The sequence below is a fragment of the Platalea leucorodia genome (assembly GCF_965183815.1).
Source record: "Platalea leucorodia genome assembly, chromosome: 1".
Lineage (NCBI taxonomy): Eukaryota > Metazoa > Chordata > Aves > Pelecaniformes > Threskiornithidae > Platalea > Platalea leucorodia.
The window spans coordinates 103631506-103651004 of NC_138823.1; the positions used below are offsets into that span (position 1 = coordinate 103631506).

The 19499-nt window shown below is 37.6% G+C and overlaps 1 protein-coding gene across 4 annotated transcripts in view; it reads left to right on the plus strand.

Moving 5' to 3' along the window:
• The window catches only part of ATP9B (ATPase phospholipid transporting 9B (putative)), a 169238-nt gene extending 155508 nt beyond the window's left edge, over positions 1 to 13730 (plus strand). For 2 of the 4 annotated variants that reach the window (XM_082312136.1, XM_082312137.1), the window contains 10 exons: positions 905 to 994; positions 1464 to 1608; positions 1942 to 2006; positions 2449 to 2604; positions 2758 to 2822; positions 4031 to 4139; positions 7853 to 7910; positions 8604 to 8807; positions 11067 to 11099; positions 11925 to 13730. In XM_082312136.1, the coding sequence (XP_082168262.1) occupies positions 905 to 994; positions 1464 to 1608; positions 1942 to 2006; positions 2449 to 2604; positions 2758 to 2822; positions 4031 to 4139; positions 7853 to 7910; positions 8604 to 8807; positions 11067 to 11099; positions 11925 to 12061 (1062 nt within the window). In that variant the 3' untranslated portion in view covers positions 12062 to 13730. Of the gene's footprint in view, positions 1 to 904; positions 995 to 1463; positions 1609 to 1941; positions 2007 to 2448; positions 2605 to 2757; positions 2823 to 4030; positions 4140 to 7852; positions 7911 to 8603; positions 8808 to 11066; positions 11100 to 11924 lie in introns of those variants that run through there. The other 2 variants (XR_014228195.1, XM_082312138.1) reach the window with 2 other exon arrangements.
• Positions 13731 to 19499: the final 5769 nt, after the last annotated feature.

Sequence of the window (19499 nt, forward strand, 5' to 3'; positions counted from 1 at the left end):
AGTGGGCCAAAGACAAAACTTCATGTTCAGTGTAATTAAGACTCACATATTTTCAAAGTTATTTAATCAAAGTGCTGACAGAGCCAAAATTAGAAGCATAATCAGAGTGTGTGTTTTATTCTGTGCTTGGAACTGTGTCTTGTGTGGTAGATCTAAAATACATTGGGGGGGGGGGGGGGCGGGGCAAAACTGCCAGTCTTCTCAAAATCTGGTTATAATTTAAATTTTTCATGTTCTGTGTTCTAGCTCAAAACCTTCCAAAATCCATTTGGTAACCTTTGACCATTTTTTTGCATTTTACAGCTGGGCCTTTCTGAAACAATAATTGTGTAAATAAAAAAAAAAAAAATTATGATGTAGTTCTTTTGTATTATTGCACTTGAATCCTGCTTGCATACTCATGCAAGATCCAAAAGGATTAGTACTAGCGAGCATTTTTATGTGCCTTTTGAAATCTGGGTCTACTTACTCAAACTGAAGGAACTATCAATATGAATATTTTGCATTATTTTAAGAACATGTTTAACTGGTTGATAAATATAAGTTTTGGGGTTTGCTTGGTTTTTTGTCTATTTTTTCTCTAGCCCTGCCAAGATGGAAAGATTGAGGTCAGCTTGAACTTAAGATATTTTAATGTAATTAATTCATTAATTTTTTAGCCCTGGTCTAGTTTGGTGAGGAACCAGTTAAGCTGACTACAGATTTTCCTTGTTCGAGGATTACTTTTTCACTCCATAAGATTCGAGGCTTGTAGTCACATCCCATGGGTATTGGGCTTGCACTGGGATAAAACACTTGTTGAAGAACCAAGGCCGCCTGGGTATGAGTTCTCAACCTGATTTATTTAGGCAGGGGTTTTATAAGAATGTAACAAAACCTTTTAAGCGGGTGTTTTTTATTGAAGGTTACCACTCGAGGAGAGGCTCACTTAGAACTAAATGCCTTTAGGAGGAAGCATGACTGTGCCTTGGTGATATCTGGGGACTCACTTGAGGTAAGAACTTGGTTTCTGTCAAATTACATTTATCGATATATTTATGTTCAGGAAGTAAAGTATCGGGGTCATCATGCTCTTAAATTTTTTTCCAACATTTGCCCATACTTGAAGTTGTCCTTGGAGGTACTTTTGTTTTTCACTGAGTGCTAATTAGAGGATGTATATTCTAGATGGGTGAATATTATTGGTTCTCTGGTCTCCTGTATGGTAACAGAATGGAATTTGTATGCAGTGTGTTTTAGTATTGCCTCTTCTATTAACCCCAAAGCATGTTGGCTCTCTAAATGAAAGAGAATGTCAGTTTAAAATAATAAAGCCACAGTCAGGAGAATGTGGCTTTCTTCTCCTAGATGGATGTTGGGCAAGCAAAACTTCATAAAAGAATTCTTTATACTGTGTTTTTGTGTTAGACTACATGTAGTAGCATTTAATCGTAAGTAAATGCTAGTGTATTTTTTTCCCTTAGGTTTGTCTGAAGTATTATGAGCATGAATTTGTAGAGTTGGCTTGTCAGTGTCCTGCTGTAGTGTGCTGCCGGTGTTCTCCCACCCAAAAAGCTCATATTGTGAAACTGTTACAGCACCACACTGGAAAACGCACGTGTGCAATAGGTAACTGTTGGCACGTTCTTCATTTGCAGTAGCTAAAATCCATAATAAACTTAAGCAGTAGATGGCACCATTGAGAAACAGTTGAAACAAAACCAAGGCGACTTCTTTCTCAACAGCCAAGTATTATGTAGCTGTAGCAGAAAATGCCACTCCATGAGAAAGGCATGGTTATCTTCTTTATTCCGCAGGAAAAAGTCTTGATTTCTGAAGTAATCAATCATAATCTGTAGATTATTTGTAAGAATTTAAAGGTATATAGTAGGTTTCTAAAATACTGTAAGGTCAGGAGAGTAAAACCTCTGAAGAGCTGAATATTGCAGTGACATTTTCCAGGTGATGGAGGAAATGATGTCAGCATGATCCAAGCAGCAGACTGTGGAATTGGAATTGAAGGCAAGGTAATGTTAACGGTTTCATTGTCAAATATGTGCCACATAGTAGTATAGTAACATGGGATTAGAAGCTTTATTCTTAAACAGTAGTGAGTTGATCATTTCTAATTGAAGTATGCTGTAAGATGATAAAAATGCTTAGTCTTTGAACTAATATTTTCTTTGCTTCTATGTCCTCTGCTTTATCTTTTTAAATATAAAAAGCAAAGCAGAAAACACTATAGTTATTTCTTTGTTGCATTTACCTGAAAGAACCAGGATAGGTGATTAAACTTATTTGTTACAGCCACTGCGTCTTAGAATACGCACAAAAAATTGTCCGTTGTGTCTCTTGCAGGGTTGATTTCTGAGGTGGGAGAAAACTTGACTTTTAAAATTAATTATCACTTAGAATTTTGAAATTTGAAACACATCTTTTACACTGGGCTTCATTTTTGTTTTGTTCTAGGAAGGAAAACAAGCTTCCCTAGCAGCTGACTTTTCTATCACACAGTTTAAACACATAGGTAGGCTGCTGATGGTACATGGTCGAAACAGTTACAAAAGATCAGCAGCACTTGGTCAATTTGTCATGCACCGAGGCCTTATTATTTCAACTATGCAGGTATTTAAAACTTTGTTTTCTGAATAAAAACACTATGTCTGTCTTCGAAATGTCAGAAAATCTTAATCAACCAGTATTGTTAATTTTTTATTTATTGTAATGTTTTGTATATAGAATTATATTAAATATATATAATTATCTGCTTTTTTGTAGGCTGTATTTTCATCAGTCTTCTATTTCGCATCTGTTCCCTTGTACCAAGGATTCCTAATGGTAGGGTAAGTCAAAACTAACAGTTACAGTATCTGGTAATAAATATAGCAAACTAACTTGTTAAATAATATCATGTAGTTGGTGTCTGCCACGTTTTTCATACATTTATCACTGGTATGCTACCAAAACCTGGAATGAGTCGCAAAGTCATGTCAAACTAGGTTGAATATGCACTGTATGAGGGGGGAGGCCTCATTATCAGTTCTCTGACGAGAGAGATCCTCATAGCCTTAGAAGAAGATACCATATAACCTTTTTCACATACGGGGTAAAAACAATAGAGGAAATCTCCCAGACCAGTTTCAGCTGTTACACAGATACAAGCCTCAGTGCGAATCACAGATTTTTCTGTTAAAAATGGAGCTGAAGCTAGCGACTATGAAATTTCCTCTGAGAGTGCGCTACCCAAGTCCGCCGCATAGATTTCCGTTCAGGTGAATGTATGCAGGATCAGGAGCACCCTGGTCTTCTTGCAGAAGCTGCTTTAGTAACATGGTTCCCCAAGGCATACAGCTGAAGGAATTGCATATATTTGTGTTTGTCCCTGCTCTCTACCCCATCTGTCCTGAGACCTTCTTTTTATGCTCCTTGTAAACAATAACAATTTAACTCAATAGTAACTTAAATCATAGTCAAATCATGGTCTGATTATACCACAGTCTGCAGAGGCAAGCAGTAGACCTCTCCAAAATGTTTGTAAATAGTTGTGCTAAGTTTTAGGAAAGTACATACTAAACTATACATCTGGCATGTGCATGCTAAAATCCAAAACCACTGACAGAGCTGTTAAAACTTTCGTTCGTCCCCCTACCTATACCATGATGTCCGGAATCTAGTGCTTGTTCTTTCTTCAGTTTTCATGCCATTGTCTGTGGATTAATTTATATGTCAGATCTTTGAACTGGTTGACCAAAGTGCACAGGGTGTATGGTAACAGGTGATAAGCTTGGGTGAGATATATATGTATAGATATAGAGATACATATGAAAGAAATTTATTTACTGGTTTTGAATGTATAAAAGCTCTGTAACTGCTCACAACTGGCAGCTCTCAGAAGCACAAGAGCAGGTTGCATGCGTAAAGCCATATTGGTAAGCTGCCTCAATACTGCGTAGAAGAACTAGTTTAATTCCACTTACAGAAAAAGAATAATTGAACTCAGTAGATCAGTTTAAAATCATATCATACAAAAGCGTGCTTTCCTTTCACCTAGGTATGCAACCATATATACCATGTTTCCAGTCTTCTCTCTAGTATTGGATCAGGATGTGAAGCCAGAAATGGCATTGCTATATCCAGAACTTTATAAGGATCTCACAAAGGTATGAATGTCCTCAGTGCTCAGATATGAACAAATGCCGAAATCTCCAGTGTGCAAAACTGGGAATTCTTACAATCATTTTCTTAAGGTATTCCATACAAGACAGATGCACAACCAATGTCATGCAGACTTTTGAACTATGGAAATAATCCATAGTACGAAGTGTTCCACTCAGTTTTATTATTTGTTAATTCACCAATGGTTGGACTGATGAAATAATTCAAACATGAAGGTATGTTGATGTCAAAGTTGTTTTCAGTCTGGCCCCAGGATCTCTGATCTGGAGTTATTTATGCTTATTTTTTCACAGCTCCTTTTTCCTTTTTAACTGGAAGATTAATTTATAGATTCCCGCCCCCAACCCTCAGAAATAACTACTGACCTCTCCAAAAGCTGACTTTCTTTAAATAACAGATATTGATAGCTGCACTCTCAGTAAGTTTGCAGGTAACACCAAGTTGGCCAGGAGTGTTGATCTGCTGGAGGGTGCAAAGGCCCTGCAGAGGGACCTGGACAGGCTGGATCGATGGGCCGAGGCCAACTGTGTGAGGTTCAACAAGGCTCAGTGCTGGGTCCTGCACTTGGGTCACAACAACCCCGTGCAACGCTACAGGCTGGGGGAGGAGTGGCTGGAGAGCTGCCTGGAGGAAAAGGACCTGGGGGTGTTGGTTGACAGCCGCCTGAACATGAGCCAGCAGTGTGCTCAGGTGGCCAAGAGGGCCAATAGCATCCTGGCTTGTATCAGAAATAGTGTGGCCAGCAGGACTAAGGAACTGGTTGTCCCCTTGTACTGGGCGCTGGTGAGGCTGCACCTCGAGTACTGTGTTCAGTTTTGGGCCCCTCACTACAAGAAGGACATGGAGGTGCTGGAGCATGTCCGAAGAAGGGCAACGAAGCTGGTGAAGGGCCTGGAGCACAAGTCTTATGGGGAGCGGCTGAGGGAGCTGGGGCTGTTTAGTCTGGAGAAGAGGAGGCTGAGGGGAGACCTTATTGCTCTCTCCAGCTACCTGAAAGGAGGCTGTAGCGAGGTGGGGGTTGGTCTCTTCTCCAAAGTAACAAGTGATAGGATGAGGAAACGGCCTCAAGCTGAGCCAGGGAAAGTTTAGGTTGGATATTAGGGGAAACTTCTTCACCGAAAGGGTAGTCAGGCGCTGGAACAGGCTGCCCAGGGAAGTGGTTGAGTCCCCATCCCTGGAGGTATTTAAAAGATAGTGCACTTGGCAGTGCTAGGTTAACGGTCGGACTGGATGATCTTAAGGGTCTTTTCCAACCTAAACGATTCTATGATTCTAACTGCTATATGTTATCTGAATCATCTGGAGATACTGCTTTCTGTGTGTTTGTGCATATGTGCAAACAATGAAGGTGTATGATTTCTTTACTGGCAAAAGTGAAACGAATCTCAAGATTCTGTTTTCATAAGTTTTTTGAAAAGTACTTCTCCATCTTAAACTGTCAACTAGAAAAGCTATGATCCAAGGCAGAAGCAGATAGTCTTTTTAGGGATAGTAGATTCTTTGAAGATGTATCTAAAAGTTCAAAAGCAGACTGTAGTCGAAGAGGGTCCAAACTTTTCAGAGCCTTTGTCTTTTTAATTATACGAAATTAGCTATTAGCTATGTTAGTCTGGGAGAATTTTTTCTCATCTCTTGAAGATCTTAGTTCTCCCTTTTTCCTCTTCAGAATCTTTAAAGTTTCTTTGTGAGATTTCAGCCTATGATTAATCTCAAAAAAGCATGGCCTTACACCTGCTAAAGGCAGTTGTAAGCTTGCCTGTGATAGTCTGTTGATGGAACTTGGAAGCATCTTGTTTTCAAAGATAGAAGTTAACCTGTACTCAGAAACTGCCCAGGATGGGTAGATGAATACAGGCTAAGTTTTTTGTTTAGGCTTAAATGACAGGTCTTGGAGATGCTGAATCACTGGCTTTCCCAGGTTATGTTGCACCTCTATGAATATTAAATAAGTAGAACCCAAATACTTCTCTTCAGAAGAAAAAAAAAGAAAGAGAATGTGGAGGAACTGGAGAGTACACTTCAGTCCATTGTGTGGGGCAGATGATGATCAGTGAATGATTACGGATGAGTAGTACAAAAAGTTATTTGTGTGCTACGTTTGCCTTCACTATTACAAGGTAATCTTATTGTGAGTGTTTATTACAAAAATCTATGATCATGCTGCCTTACTCATGACACAATGAAGCCTACGTATTTCTGCACATCATTTTTTTAAATTATGGACTCTAAATGCAAATCTCTACCAATGCTATTCAGCTAGTGTTATTCAAACGTGTTGACGTAGACTATAATTGTATACCTAGGAATTAGTTTCTTTTCTGGGATGTGCTAGTGATGAAAATGCTTTTTAGATTTTTAAAAGAATAAGATATATTGGCACAAGTCAGTGACACACTCTTGCTTCGGTGCAAGAAGAGAAAATTAGCAAGGTTCAGAGAGACAGGTGTGGCCACATACCCTGGAGCACACACTGATTCAGTATTACTGTTCCTGGGGCTCCTACTGACTCCTAGCAGAAAAGCTGATGAAAATTTGAAAGGAAGTACAAGTAAGAGGGCTCCCTGCTTCCATCTGAAAATGATTCACAGCCTGCTGTGCACCATTCCCTAGAGGCTCAGGAGTGATTTACCCCTTCTAGTTCCATAAAGGTGAACCAAAACTCAAGCTCATTCTTATTTCACAAATCTTGCTAGTTGGGAGCTATGGTCGAAGGTGGAAGCAGTGTCCAATACTCAAAGAAAAATGAGTAGGCATTCATAGAAGAAAAAAAATCTAATGTTTATTTGTGCTTGTATGAGAATTTTTTCCCCATATATTCCATCTGTCACCAACATTCTAGACTATATACAGAATTATGAAAATGTCTTTAGCACCTTGCCATGAACTCTATCTATCCAAGAAAATGTTTTGTCCTATACTGAAGTAATAAAAGGAGTTAATTCATCACTGCAATGAAGCACATTTCTTTGTAAAGTGCTGGTTCTTTCCTGTTCCAGAGTGATCACTTCTTTTGTGCCAAAATGACTGCTTTGTTTGCCTTTTTATCCTTTTAAATGTGTCCTTTCAACTCTGCAATTCTAACATATTTCATCAGTGCCCTCACAGAATGCAAGTCATATGCACATTTACAGCATTTATTCTTTGATTTATGCATGTGTTTCAATCTAGAACATTCACAAGCACAAGAAGATTTAAAATGTATTTGGTAATAGTTACTTGATGAAAACTTATAGTAATCATATGTTTATTCTATGAATGCAAATAGACAGTTTATCCAACATTTGGAAGTGACTAGTAACTACAGTTTTGCTTGAGGTTTAGGTCAGTAGGTACACAATGCTGTTTTTCTTGAAGACTACATTTTACAAAACAGAAATAAAAAATTTTAAATAAAAAATAAACTAATTTTACCATAATTATCCCTCTGAAAACCAGCCAGAGCATTGCAAGGTAAAGTATCTTTGCTGTTTAAGGCCTTAACTGTTCTACCCCCGAATTTAGACTTTGCGTGATTTCTATACAAGTTTGCAATGAAGAACCATAAAAAAGTAGAAGCTTTTTAGCCTATATCACTTCAAAGACTGCTTATTTTACTTGTAGAATGTCTCTCTAGTGATTAATTATTAAAAATATATGAACTGAGTAGATTTTTGTTTTTAAAGTTGTGTTTAACTATCCTCTCACTTGTTTCCCTTAGGGAAGATCTTTGTCATTTAAGACCTTCCTCATCTGGGTTTTAATCAGTATTTACCAAGGTAGGAGAGAGTCCTAATTTTACTGAACTGAGAATTTTTTGTCTGCTATTAGCAATATTGTTTTTCAGCTGCAGGTTGAATTCCCAAAGCTTAACATTTCATCAGCAGTTACATATATTGCTTTCTGTTTATCTCGTAAATCGATATTCCTGTAGTGTGCCAGGCCTATTCAAAACGCAGTGTGGATTGGTATTTTTATTGATGCATGTCGCCTAAAAAAGGACATGTTTTTAATTAAATGCTAATCCAGAAAAATTTTAATGAGTGCTTATCACATTTCATATATTTACACAGTAGTTTTCTTTCATGGAATGACAGAAGTACTGTTGAAGAAATCTGAATTATGTAATCAGTTAAAAGTAATTACACTTTCAACAATATCTCATTTATTTGTAGCACTTGACAAAATGAGGTTAATTAACAGTTCATCAGATATATTGCCCTAAAAGGTGTTTAATTTTCTAATAGTTTTAGTTCTTTACAGCTTTACTTTGGTTGTTTTATTTCACATGCACAAAGTACAGTAAATACCACTTCTGTTCTTTTAGAAAGATCGATGTTGTTACCTTATAAAAAAAATTACTGGGCAAGTTTTCATAATAAGCAATCAAGCGTTCAGTGTGCAGTTGTAAAAACTGGTACACTTGAAATTTCATTGCTCGGTGTATTGTTAATTTTGTGTGCCTTTCCTAGGTGGTATTCTGATGTATGGAGCCCTGCTGCTTTTTGAATCTGAATTTGTACATGTCGTTGCCATTTCCTTCACTGCCCTAATCTTGACTGAGCTCTTGATGGTTGCACTGACCATACGAACATGGCACTGGTTAATGGTGGTGGCTGAATTCCTCAGTCTTGGCTGCTATGTGGCCTCTCTTGCATTTCTAAATGAATACTTTGGTGAGTAATAGTAAAAGTATTTTAACAAAGAACTGTGGTTTATATTTTTAATATTTTTTTCTCATTTTTTAAGTTAAGAATAGATGATGTTACACTTTGTGAAATACAGTTTTCTCCATAAGAAACATGACTGAGTTGAAATTAGGCTTAATTAATGTTGGGTTAAAATATTCTCTTATCCTTTTCTCCTAGAGTTTGACAATCTTTATTCCTGTTAGTATGATTTATCTAGATGATAAACTTTACTCAAACCACGCATGCTTTTCCCATCCTTGATCTGATCTTGACAGTCCAAACTGCATACCTTAAATTGGCTTTGAGATTTGTACCATTGAAATGGATATGATTAAAAAAATCAGGATCTTTCACGGAGTTGGTGAATTATTTTGTATGCCAGACCAAGTGGACCTCATTAGATCTAACCCACAAGCTTAAAAGAGCTGAAGTATTGCTAGAGAGAGAGGCAGAAGGCTATTAGGATAGATACTTTCTATAAGAATCATTGTTTCATAATTATATGAAGCTTGCTTTGCTTTAAATTGCAGTATGCCATACTGCATCTTAAGGTTCTGATTGTTCATAGTTCATAAGACGAAAGAACACATTTTAACTGCAAATTTTAGCAGTCAAGAATCTGAGCGTCAAAATAATACATATTTATTTTTATATCAAATTATCCTTCAGTAAAAACAACTATCTTAGTGTGATTTTACAAATGTAACTTTTACAGAAATATATATAACAATTTTGATTGATTATACCTCACAAGGAGTAGATTCCAGCTCCTTCTCTCTCTGTTTTCCAGGAGCTGATGAGTAAGGAGTTGCCCTTCTTTGGTTGTCACTTCTCATAGCAGAATTAAATGTTACATGGTAGTTTCTAGGAGTCTCATAGTTCTGCTTTCACTCTCTCATGTCCCAGGTGCTCAATACTAGGGTAGTGTATTTACATTATATATTTTTTTTTTAATCAGTAAATGCTTCACTGCCTGTCCCAGGTGTTCTATTACTTCCCAGATTTCTCAGGAGTCAAATTTTAACGAAGAAGCAACCCTGCTGGGCTTGGTACTTGTACATTATTTCAGGTTTGCCAGTGTACCTTCTTCTTTTCTCTGACACTGATGCACAGACTCTTTAACAGAGATTATTGGGTTGATGCCTGAATCTCCACAGCCAGATTACAAATTAAAGGAACAAGCAAGAATAGATACAGGTACTGGCTCTTTAGTTCAGACTTCCAGGAACTTCATAAAGCAGAACTTGCTGCTTCACCTTTGTAAGTCTTTAGTATTGGTGACAGCCAGGCCTTCTATCCTTTGTAGGTGTTGTTCAGTGAGTAAGTAGATGGTTGTATAGCTGCTTGCAGTTTGGGGACTTCTGTATTTTTCATCATTAAGTATACTGAAAAGGCTGCAATTTCATGGGCTTTTGTAAAGATGTTAATGTGAGGAAATGCATTTCAGTTGGTCTCACTTTTGCTTAATGCTTTACTCTTATTTAATCTGTCACATTATAATTGGGGGGAGGGAACCTTTTTTTTGTGCATGTAATGTAGTATAAACCTAAGGTACAGTTTCAACAGTGCTTGACTTCATCAGCAAATAAACTGTTTCTTTCAATGAAGTTACTTATAAGCATGATCTCCTCCCAAAGAAATTATATTGTAAGTATGACAGGGCACTCAAATTAGACAGACACGAATATTTGATATTGCTCTACAGCTCTGACTCATGGAAGTAAATCAGTTTTTAGGTTTCTGAATTAATTGCACACAATGACCTTATTATGCATGTCTCTATATGTTACACAGGCTTTTAGTATGTCTAAGCAGGCTTAGGGTAAAACTGTATAACAAGTTTATACATTGAAATCTAATCCACAAAGTATTTTTAATGAGTAAAGTTGGTGCAGTAAAGCATTTCTGTACTGCATTTTCTGAAGGGAATTTTCATTCACATTACAGCAGGTGTATCAAGTTGTTTATACAGTAAATTACACCTTGAAGTCAGATGTAAGAAAACTGCCTACCTACTTAAAACGTTAAAACATGACCAAATATAAAATCTCTATATTTTCAAAATGTTTTGGTTTAATTGCTGTTTAAAATATTCTGATTGTCATGAAAGGCAATAATATTCCAGTTAATGCTACTAACATCTTTTTTATTTCCTTTTTGTGTAGCTAACCTGTTTGGGTTTTTTCCACATAACTTTTGTATTTTCTATCCTTTCATTTTCATTCTCCCTCTTTTGTGAAACAGGTATAGGCAGAGTGTCTTTTGGAGCTTTCTTAGGTAGGTGAAGTTTAACTTTTCTTGAAGTTTTTTTAAGTCTTTAAAAATTTATTAGAGAGTAGTAAATTATTTAATATACACATTTGTAAATAATGGAAAAAAGCAAAAAACACCTCAGTTCTTCAGGTTACTTGGGTTCTGGGATCTTTCCATGATAATTAAGTACGACCTGACCATTGCAAATAGGGTCAAAAGACTTCAGTAGCAAGTGTAGGGTGTCACCATTCTTGTTAATGTTTGTCACAAAAAACAGCTTTTCACTGTGGCTTGTGGCAACATCACTTCATTGTTTTCCCTTTAAATTGTGGGGCTCTAATTTAATCTGTAAGGTCTTAAGAATCATTCAGTCTAGTTGCTGTGACTGTTTCAGAGAAAAATAATCTGAATATGGAATAAAGTATCCAAAATGGTAGCAGAATTTCTCATTGGGAATTTGTATTATAGTAGGTAAAAAACGTTCTTAGTAGTAGAAAAATAAGCTGGCTTAACTTTTTGTTATGACAAAGTCTTGCTTTTAAACTCAGATTCTGTTTCCCCTAAAATTATTTTGTGCTGCAAAACAGTGTAAGGACCATAAAGGAACTCTGAAGTTCCTGTCTAAAGAAAATAGTTGGCAAAACCAAAATGTTGACGTTAACTTTCTCTTTCTGTTGTTTTGTTGCCCTCCCCCCTGCTTTTTTTTTTTTTTTTTTTTTTAAATTTTGCATGGTCTTGAACAATAGCATAACCAAACAATTAAGAGAGTTTTATTGACTTTGCACTATGGAAGTTCCAGTTTCCATGTTATCAGCTCTCATTACTTATTTTCCTTTTTTGTTTCTGCAGATGTTGCCTTTATCACAACTGTGACCTTCCTGTGGAAAGTGTCAGCAATCACTGTTGTAAGCTGTCTTCCACTTTACATTCTCAAGTACTTGAAGCGCAAATTTTCTCCTCCAAGTTACTCCAAGCTTACCTCGTAAAAGTAATTCTATTCCTATGGTTTTTCACTCACACCAGTCTGCAAATTGCACAGTCACTGTGCTTTAGTGTTTATGGATCTATGCTGGACTAAAGAAATTAAAAAAAAAAAAAAATACAAATAAAAAGTGATAGAATGAATAGAGCACAAAAAGAGGAGGAAACATCTGACAGGTACAATAACACAAGTACGCTAACCAGACTATCAGAGATAAACTAAATTTTCTTCATGCTGATTTTTTTTTTTTTTTTTTTTTACTTTCAGTTGCTATGATTATAAAATAAAACTGAATTATCTTTGATTTGACAATGCTTCTGAATGGGTTCATTGCTACTGTAAAGGATTTTTTGCTACTGTAAAGGATTTTTTTCCTACTGTACTAATCTTCCACAAGTTGAATTGAAAGTTTTGTTATTTATTACATAACTTCTGTTCTTTAATTATTACATAACTTCCTAAGTCCTTTCCTTTAATGTTTATACATGGAAAAGTTCATTTGTCCATATTTACTATAACAAACGTAATAACTGTAAACGCCCGTGTCTGTATTAGCAGCTAACTATTATTCCTCATCAGGCATTGAGTAATATGCACTATTTGAATTATGTACAGATGTCTGCATAGCACAGTATTATTTTAGGAGACGTTGTCCTATTCTGTACTCTCCATTTCTGGCACCAGTAAATATTACAGATCTGTGATGTTGACAGCAGTTCTTTAAATGCACATTACAGCCAGGTTGCACAAAAGCTGTTTAAAAATCAAATGATAAATTCTGTACATAACTTCACTGCACCTGTTGATCTGTACAGATATCAAAGACATGGCTGCTCAGTAAATATGTTTTAAAATTCTTCTTCATTTTGTATTTGTAAAACTGCAAATAGTGTCAAAGTACATTTCTATATATAAAGAAGTCCAGTAAACCTTGTATTAGCTAATACGTTTAAATTGCCTTGTAATCTGTTTACTTAGGTTACTCAGGTAAAAGAAAGTAAGACGAACACATGAACATTATGGTAGGAAAATCTATCATCTTCCAAGTTGTAAATGTTATGTTTTTATAACTTAGTTTGGGTGCAGACTTGTTTAAAAAAAAAAATCAAAATATTTTTGCTTGTTGTAAACTGTCAGAGTTGAGTATCTTCGCTGACTTATGACACTACGGTTGTTGAAGATCTGTTCCAGAAACTTATATACTCTGATATAATCTGAAGGGTCCAAATCTTGCATACTATACTGGAAAGCAGGATATATTATTTTAGTTTTCCATTTTGATATAACTTTGCTTTCTCAAGAAGTACATATAACAAATTTGGCATAGTCTACTAATCAGTGGAAAGGAACAGCATAATTGTCCGTGCTCTATTTATTAAATATCTATGTGTGTGTTTTTAAAAAACACTTAATATGGATGTCATTTTTATGTTTGACTGTATGCCTTTACAACATAATTCCTCATCTAGTCTCTTATAACTTTGCCCTTATGCCATTATTATATTGGATGAGTAATATTTAAGTGATAAATATAACTACTTCCTGGGAGAGCAGAGGAAACTGCTGCAGAACTATTTGGACTCCACTCCACTCCATTAATTTTTGTTTTGAAAGTTTTTCTTACCAGCTATTTATCTGCTTTTTTTTTTTTTTTAAATTTTCATTCCTCATTATAAAAGCAATAAAGCCTAATTTCTACCAAATATTATTAATGGTATATGTATTAAATGAACTACTGAAGTAGTGTTTCTTTTAATTACACAACATTGCAGACTAGTTTGCTCTGTCCTTCTGTAAGCTCACTTCTGTAAAAACCCCACAAGATGTCACTGTTCTTGCATACTAACAGGAGCCTTTCTTCATTTTATGTGGTTTTGGCAAGATACTCTTGGTTTGTATTTTTAGTTTAGTCCTGTGATATTTTTGTTGCTGATTTGCTTTAATTTTCTATTTTTCCCCAGTAAGTGGTAATTACTTTAAATCTTTTAAGAAAAGTCACCAGTGTGCAGTTGTTCTGAAATGTTGATAATGTTTTCTTTAGACCTTTTTGTCTTCTCCTTTGTGGGCTCACAACCATATGCATAAGATTCAGTAGATCAGCAAAAGCTTAGAGTTGGTCATCCTTCATCTACACATCACATCTTTGACATTAGGCAGAAAATGAGAAAAAATCAGAAATTAAACTAGCAGTGTGAAAGCGATAGTGTTACCGTAATACAGCTGTATGAGATACAATCGTACCCATGTGTACAGAATTTATAGTGTATGTATATTAATAATCAGCATTAAGACTGTGAGCTTAGTGTGATAGCAAATGTATACATCCTACACACAGATAATAAGCCTTTCAAAAGTGGAGTCAATTCTCTAGAGTGCCTGCTTTCTTAGTGTTTTCGATATACATCAAAGGTGCAGTTTCAGCTAGCACTTTATTTTGAAGGCTGCAGAAGTCTGATTCAGGTGATTTACCTTGCTTTCCAGGTTCAGTCACTGCAGAACTATGTATACCAGGAAAGCCTGCTTTCTATTCATTCGTATCACTCAGCCACAGCCCTGTAAAAGGGTAGCGCTACCAAATCACAGTGGTTTACAGGGAACAATATCGATACAGAATATAAGTATTGTAATATAACGTCTTTCAGTAGAAAGCTTTAATGTATTGTGGATTTCAGTACAAAGTAAGCTAAGTACCATCACAATCCCTGGCTCTTAAAACAGACTACAATGGCCACGTCGGTGTGCAGGTGAATGAATTATTTTGTGAGAATCTCATTCTGTTCTCATTTCACATCAGCGTATGTCAGGAATAAGTCTGGAGCACCAGATCAGCTTACAACAGATTTAGGCCTTGGATCTGCAAGTTACACCCAGTAGGAGCTTAGTTTTATTTGGTATTAAATAAATGTTTATTTTTGTGAGCTGCTATGTCAGATGTGTATTTCTGAAATGGTAATCATGTCTCTTTGAAAACATATTTGGAAAACAATTTCAGAATTGGGATAGGATGGAGGAGCAAGATTTGAACAGAAATATGTCTTCACCAAAGTAACATATGTAATAATACTGACCTATTTAGACCATGTTTAATAAGCATATGAGCTAAACATCTGCTAGATTATCTATGTAGTTTGATGGAAGAACACAGAGAAAATGAGAGATCCTGCAAAAAAGGAGTACTGGTAATTATTACACTGGTTTCTTCTGCTGCTATTCTAAACTTATGTGTTCATGTAACTGCTGGAAACTACACAAGGTGTTAGTTTGCAAATGGAAGCCAAAATTAAATACTTACATACTTAACATTAAATCTGTAGCACTCTTCCATGAATGCGAGTGTTCACAACAGTGTTTTTATGTTCAAACTGAGCTTGCCGACACATACCATCAGAATTCAGCTGTGTGGTATCTCATGTTTTCTTCCTAAAATTTCTGAATGGCTGTCCAAAAACATGCCATGGCTTTTGTACGTACATAGGAAGTGTGTATTATCTTGATGAGCAGCATCTACTTGAGCCAACCTGTATTATAAATGTCCTCCTGCCCTGTGTCCACAAGAGAGCGCGAGCCTAAACATTTTCCACTCTCCTTTTAAAACACGTCTGTAAGAGGGAGCTCTGCAGTTGGGACCCTTTTAAGGCTGGACACCAGTTCTGCAGGTATTTAAGCAAGAATTTTAATATTCACGTATGTAGTTAAACAGCTGTTAGTCATGGGGGTCAACTTCTGTAGACAAAGAGGAGATGATTTCCCTCCATACTGCTCTTCCTTTATGCCCATTTGTGCATGTTAGAGAGCAGGCCTAAGCAGTATAGTCTCCCTGCTCCTCTGCAACCTTATTGCTGTCTCAAGGCGTTCAGATTACTCTGAGGAAGAACTGGCCTCAGATCTTCTGCCGGTGAGCTGGGCAGTGTGTTCCTGGGGTCAGCCTCCATCCCTACGCTGATGCGCACCCCTGCCTTGCTCATACAGGGTACGCCGGAGGGTTCCTCCGTCGCTGGAGGCTGGGGATGTTCATGCCCGAACCACTTTTGTTTGCGTATTTACCACATGAATGATGGTGAATCAGGCCTGGGGAAGGGCTTACTGTTTAAATGACAGTGTAGACTTCCTTAGAGGCTTTGGAGATACACTGTTAACAAAGGTACTCTGGCGTGACCTCTTTTCCCACTTTTGCAGAGCTCTGTATCCCTGGGTTTTATATTGGCAAGATAACTTGAAAGAGGCTTGCATCTGTTTCAGACTTGCATCCCTTCACATGTCCCAAAGTATTAACGTGGTTCCAGCAGCCCCGGCGGGGCAAAGGAATTTAGTGCGGAGTATGTGCAAAGGGGCAGCAGAGTCGGGGCAGACAGTGCTCCTTAAAAAGTGACAGCCGCAGGAGGAGAGGTGGCTGTTTCCCTCTCACTGCTGGTGCAGAAGCTGTTCTTGTACGTCCTGCTGACTCTGACGTCCATTTGAATTTTAGCTTCTGTGGAGTTTCTCCTTATTTTTGCTGGCTAGAAAGGAAAGAATTGGGCCAGCAGTCTCTTATAATACTTCATTTAATAACCTTTCTGTATCTAGGCTGTTATTATTATAACTCAATTGAAACTTGAAGGCAATCTAAAAAGCCCTTCGATATGTTAGCCCCCTGTAGGGAGGAAAATCAGTACGAGTGAACAAAGACAACATGGATCGAACATTATATGTAAACAAACAGGAGGCGCAGTATCTTTAGCACTATGTTAAAAAGCGTAGGGATTCCTTTTGTAAACAAAACACACTTAAAGCGAGATACTTCCCAACAAGTATTAACTACCCAACAGATGCCCTCAGCAGGGTTCACAGCTGTTATTGTGAGCGGGAATTTGCTCAGGCAATTGCGAGCAAAATCCTTCTCAAACAGGGAATTGCACTGAAAGACCTATTCGCTACTTCATCGACCAAAAGCATAGTTTTGATCAAAATGTTTTACGGCGGAGGTTGTGAAAACCGGATGCCTTTAACAGAATAATGAGAAAACGCTCCACAGTTGAGTTGACAAATTCTACTTTATTCCCCTATTCCTGACCAGGTTTTAGCAAAACTGCAGCCAAGATTTCTCCTTATTGTAGTCTCCTCCTGTCCTCCAGCATGCTTTCAACTTGAGATGGTAATTAGCAATGGTAAACCTCTAAATTGCTCAGAAAAAAGCAGGTTTGAGGAATACTTAGCCTTTTTGCATTACTGAGCTATAAGGAAGATCATCGTCTGCTCTAAGAAAAAGAGAGATTATTTTCTATAATTGTGATGCATGGTAAGTATTTATGGCCCTGCCTTTATTCCTCTAGCACTAAACTAGGTTTATTTCCTCTTCTCTTGGCAAAAGTAGTAAGAACAAAAAGGGCTTTGGTTATAATGTTCATGTAGCTTTAAGCAGGCAGTACACAAAATAGACTATTGTAATTCTTACTTGTAGAATTACTTTCCATTGTTTCTCTATAATGTGTGCATCTAGTTTATTCCATGGGCCCTCTGTGTTTTGCTCCAGGTTCTAAGCATGAATTTGATTTTGCAAAGTAAACACACGTCGTGTGGAAGCACGTTATAGATGCCTACTTCAAAAGTCTGTTGAAAACGAATTCCTGGCCATTTGGGCTGGAAGGCTGGGGGATGTTAACGGATGAGCAGACCTGTAAGGGATAAGTGCACGTACATGTGTGTTGTATTTATTGCAATCATCTATTGCCTATTTGAAGGACAGATCTGGCAATTCTCAGTGAAGATGCTCCCTTGGGGAAAACCTCTATGCCGCATGTGCTCAGTGGAGGAAGATGAGCTGTTGTCTGCCCTGCGTGTCATCGCTGGTTGCTGCCGTCTCTTGCCATTGAATTCCGAACTCCTCTGCAGGAACACAGCTACGTATGCATCTTCCTCCCACAGCTTCTGGTTCGCAGAGTACCTCCTCCCTTTATCGGGATACTGACTCTTCCATGATGGTCCTTTGACTAGGAGGCTGTTGCTTATCTTGATCCCAGCTGAACGGAGTTTATCCTTAGCTGTAGGAGGTAATTTTTCCATCTGAGTGTCATGAGCAAGGTAGATGACATAGATGTGGTCTAATACATATTTATCCCTATCCAAATGCAACTAAAGCAATTGTAGGCAATCTCCAATTTAAAAAAAAAAAAAAAAAAAAAAAAAAAAACAGAAGACCAAAACCAAACAATCAGACAGACGTGCAATTCTCTCAAATTCTAGCCAAGATTTATTGGCTTTGAGACTTCCACCCTGTGGCTGTAGTGGTTTTGCCTTGCTTATAGGTGCCTTTCAATTTTTGGCATAAACTTCTTCACTGTGAGAAAATAACAGTAAAATATTTCAAGTTATGAAAAAAAAAAATGATTTTTAAAAATACCCTAGCCTGAGGCCTTCACATTAGTTTCCTACCTGTGCGTGGCTAATTGTAATTCTCCTAGGTCCTTTTACATTATTTTTGATATTGGAATAGATGGAGGGTTGAGAGTTGAAAGCAGCATATGACGATATCTGTGTGTTTGTTAGGTATTGGATGTTATAGTGAATGATGCCGAAATTTAAGGAATTAGTATCTTAAAGTGTTTTAAGCTTATGTATATTGTATGAGCTTAGAAATAAAGGAGGGGGGAAAGAAATCTGCTGCTCACAGTAACTTAGGTTTGTGATGCCCTTAATGTGTGCAGACTTCAGAGCAAAGAACCCCACATGGAAATCTTGTTTAAAAAAAAAATAAAATTCAATAACATTTTCAGAAAATAAGCCTTTTAAGATGACCCACACTTGAATGCCTGGAACTACTGAGGGAAATCACGTTTTTAACAAACCATCTCAGGAGCACAAGCCTGAAAGAAACAATTTCAGATAGTCAAAATGCCATGCATTTCTGCCTAGCTCTGCTATCAAGTCTGGCGCTGCTTGCCTTAGAAGAGATTTTTCCTGGCCAGGATGGGCTCTGCCAGTAACATCAAGCAGGATGCCTGCGTGTTTGCCTGTTGTCGCGTTGCACGTGCGTCGTTGCGTTATCCTGAGAACAGCAATCACGCAAAGGTGCCTCTGAGCTTTGGTCCAGCTGTGCCCGGTCGCGTGTTGAGAGACGCGGGTGTAGGGAGCAGCCAGCCAGAGAAGTTCTGCAGTTGTTGAAGCAATCAGCTTCTGCGTAAACTGTTTGTCGGGAAGGGAAGGGAAGGGAAGCAGGGCAGAGAAAAATAAGCTATCTCTAGATAACCTGAAGCAGATTTCTTTTGGGGGGAGTGGGAAGAAAGCCAAGCTGCTAGTCCCATAACCACGCTACTAGCTTACCATCTGTCCAAAAGCAATTACTTGGAAATGGCAGGTGAGGCGGGAGAGCGAGGTTATAGCTCAGCTGTAACGCAGAGCCAGCCCGAGTCACTGATCTAGTACTCAGCAGCGTGAGAGTCTCTCTTCTTGACACGCAGGTAACTCAC